At 65.4% G+C, this 1,475-nt stretch overlaps 1 protein-coding gene across 4 annotated transcripts in view; it reads left to right on the forward strand.

Annotated features, from left to right (window-relative positions):
* Nucleotides 1-1,439, forward strand: part of PPP1R32 (protein phosphatase 1, regulatory subunit 32) — a 7,414-nt gene extending 5,975 nt beyond the window's left edge. For all 4 annotated transcript variants that reach the window (XM_005872190.2, XM_005872191.2, XM_014544549.1 and 1 more), the window contains 3 exons: nt 37-201; nt 1,079-1,160; nt 1,333-1,439. In XM_005872190.2, coding sequence (XP_005872252.1) covers nt 37-201; nt 1,079-1,148 — 235 coding nt within the window. In that variant the 3' untranslated portion in view covers nt 1,149-1,160; nt 1,333-1,439. The remainder of the gene's footprint in view (nt 1-36; nt 202-1,078; nt 1,161-1,332) is intronic.
* Nucleotides 1,440-1,475: the final 36 nt, after the last annotated feature.

Below are 1,475 nucleotides of genomic sequence, written 5' to 3' on the forward strand. Positions count from 1 at the left end.
AGAGAGGCTGCCGCCACAGCCCCTTCTGTGCCGCAGGTACTTTGAGAACATCCCGAAGGGCCTAGACCGGGAAGGCTGGACTGGAGGGGGCCTCCAGCCGCAGAAACCTGGAGGCTATGCCCTCAACCAGCCGGTCACCCGCATGGAGGCCATCCCCACCCCCACGGAGAGCCTGAGGCACCTGCACCCTCACGTGGGAAGGTAGCAGGCCCTCCCTCCCTCCCTCCCTCCCTCCGCTCCAGCCTGTCCCTGGCTGCTCCGGACCTCTCCCCAGCCTCTCCTCTCTCCGTCCGTCCGTCCGTCCTTCTGAGAGGCCCATTTCCTCATTTCCTCCCTCTGGCTCGTTCATCGCTTCTAGGTACTTTGAGAACATCCCGAAGGGCCTAGACCGGGAAGGCTGGACTGGAGGGGGCCTCCAGCCGCAGAAACCTGGAGGCTATGCCCTCAACCAGCCGGTCACCCGCATGGAGGCCATCCCCACCCCCACGGAGAGCCTGAGGCACCTGCACCCCCACGTGGGAAGGTAGCAGGCCCTCCCTCCCTCCCTCCCTCCGCTCCAGCCTGTCCCTGGCTGCTCCGGGCCTCTCCCCACCCTCTCCTCTCTCCGTCCGTCCGTCCGTCCTTCTGAGAGGCCCATTTCCTCATTTCCTCCCTCCCTCTGGCTCTTCATCGCTTCTGCCCACACGCTCCCTCCCCGCCCCAGTGACCAGAGGCTGTCCTGCCCCTGCTCCCTCCGGGCTGTGTGTGTGGGGGGGTGGGGCGCAGGGAGGGCGGCAGGAGGGGACACACAACTGAACGGACTGTGGTTAAGCCTCACTCTGACACCTTTTGGCTCAGTTCCCCACAAATGGCATTTATACCAACAACCACCTGAGCTGATGGGTTAGGGTTAGGGTTAGGGTTAGGGTTAGGGTTTAGGGTTAGGGTTTAGGGTTAGGGGTTAGGGTTAGGGTTAGGGTTAGGCGAGGCCGCCTGTGGCCTGGCTGCTCAGGCTGAGCGCTGGCCCCTCGGGAGGCGCAGGCGGAAGCAAAGGCCGGCTCGCTGCCCACCCCCCCTCTGGTCCCCTTCCTCCCTGCAGAACCCTGATCTCCACGGACCCCTTCTACCGCCCCCCACCGCACTGCGGCCGCTTCAACACACCCCACTGAGCCGAGGCCTGGGTAAGGGTTGGGGGACCCTCCTGCAGCTGCTCCCATATGGGGGTTGCTGTTGAGGGCCAAGCCCTGAGTCGGGAAGCCCTGCCTGGGGGCCCCAGCCCCAGAGTAGGGGGTGGGCGAGTGCCCAGAACCACCCAGAGCCCCTCAGGCCTCGTCTCCGTTCCCCACACCACAGGTTCGCCGAGCCAATGGGGCAGGAGCCGGCTGCTGTCCCTGTCCCCACCCCAGAGGCCCTGGGACCCCACCCCCCCTGCCCCCAGTTACTTTCCTAATGAAATAAAGAGCAGCAAAGCAGAGCCGTGTCCGTCACTGTCGGGG

Source organism: Myotis brandtii, unplaced genomic scaffold (genome assembly GCF_000412655.1).
Source record: "Myotis brandtii unplaced genomic scaffold, ASM41265v1 scaffold369, whole genome shotgun sequence".
NCBI lineage: Eukaryota > Metazoa > Chordata > Mammalia > Chiroptera > Vespertilionidae > Myotis > Myotis brandtii.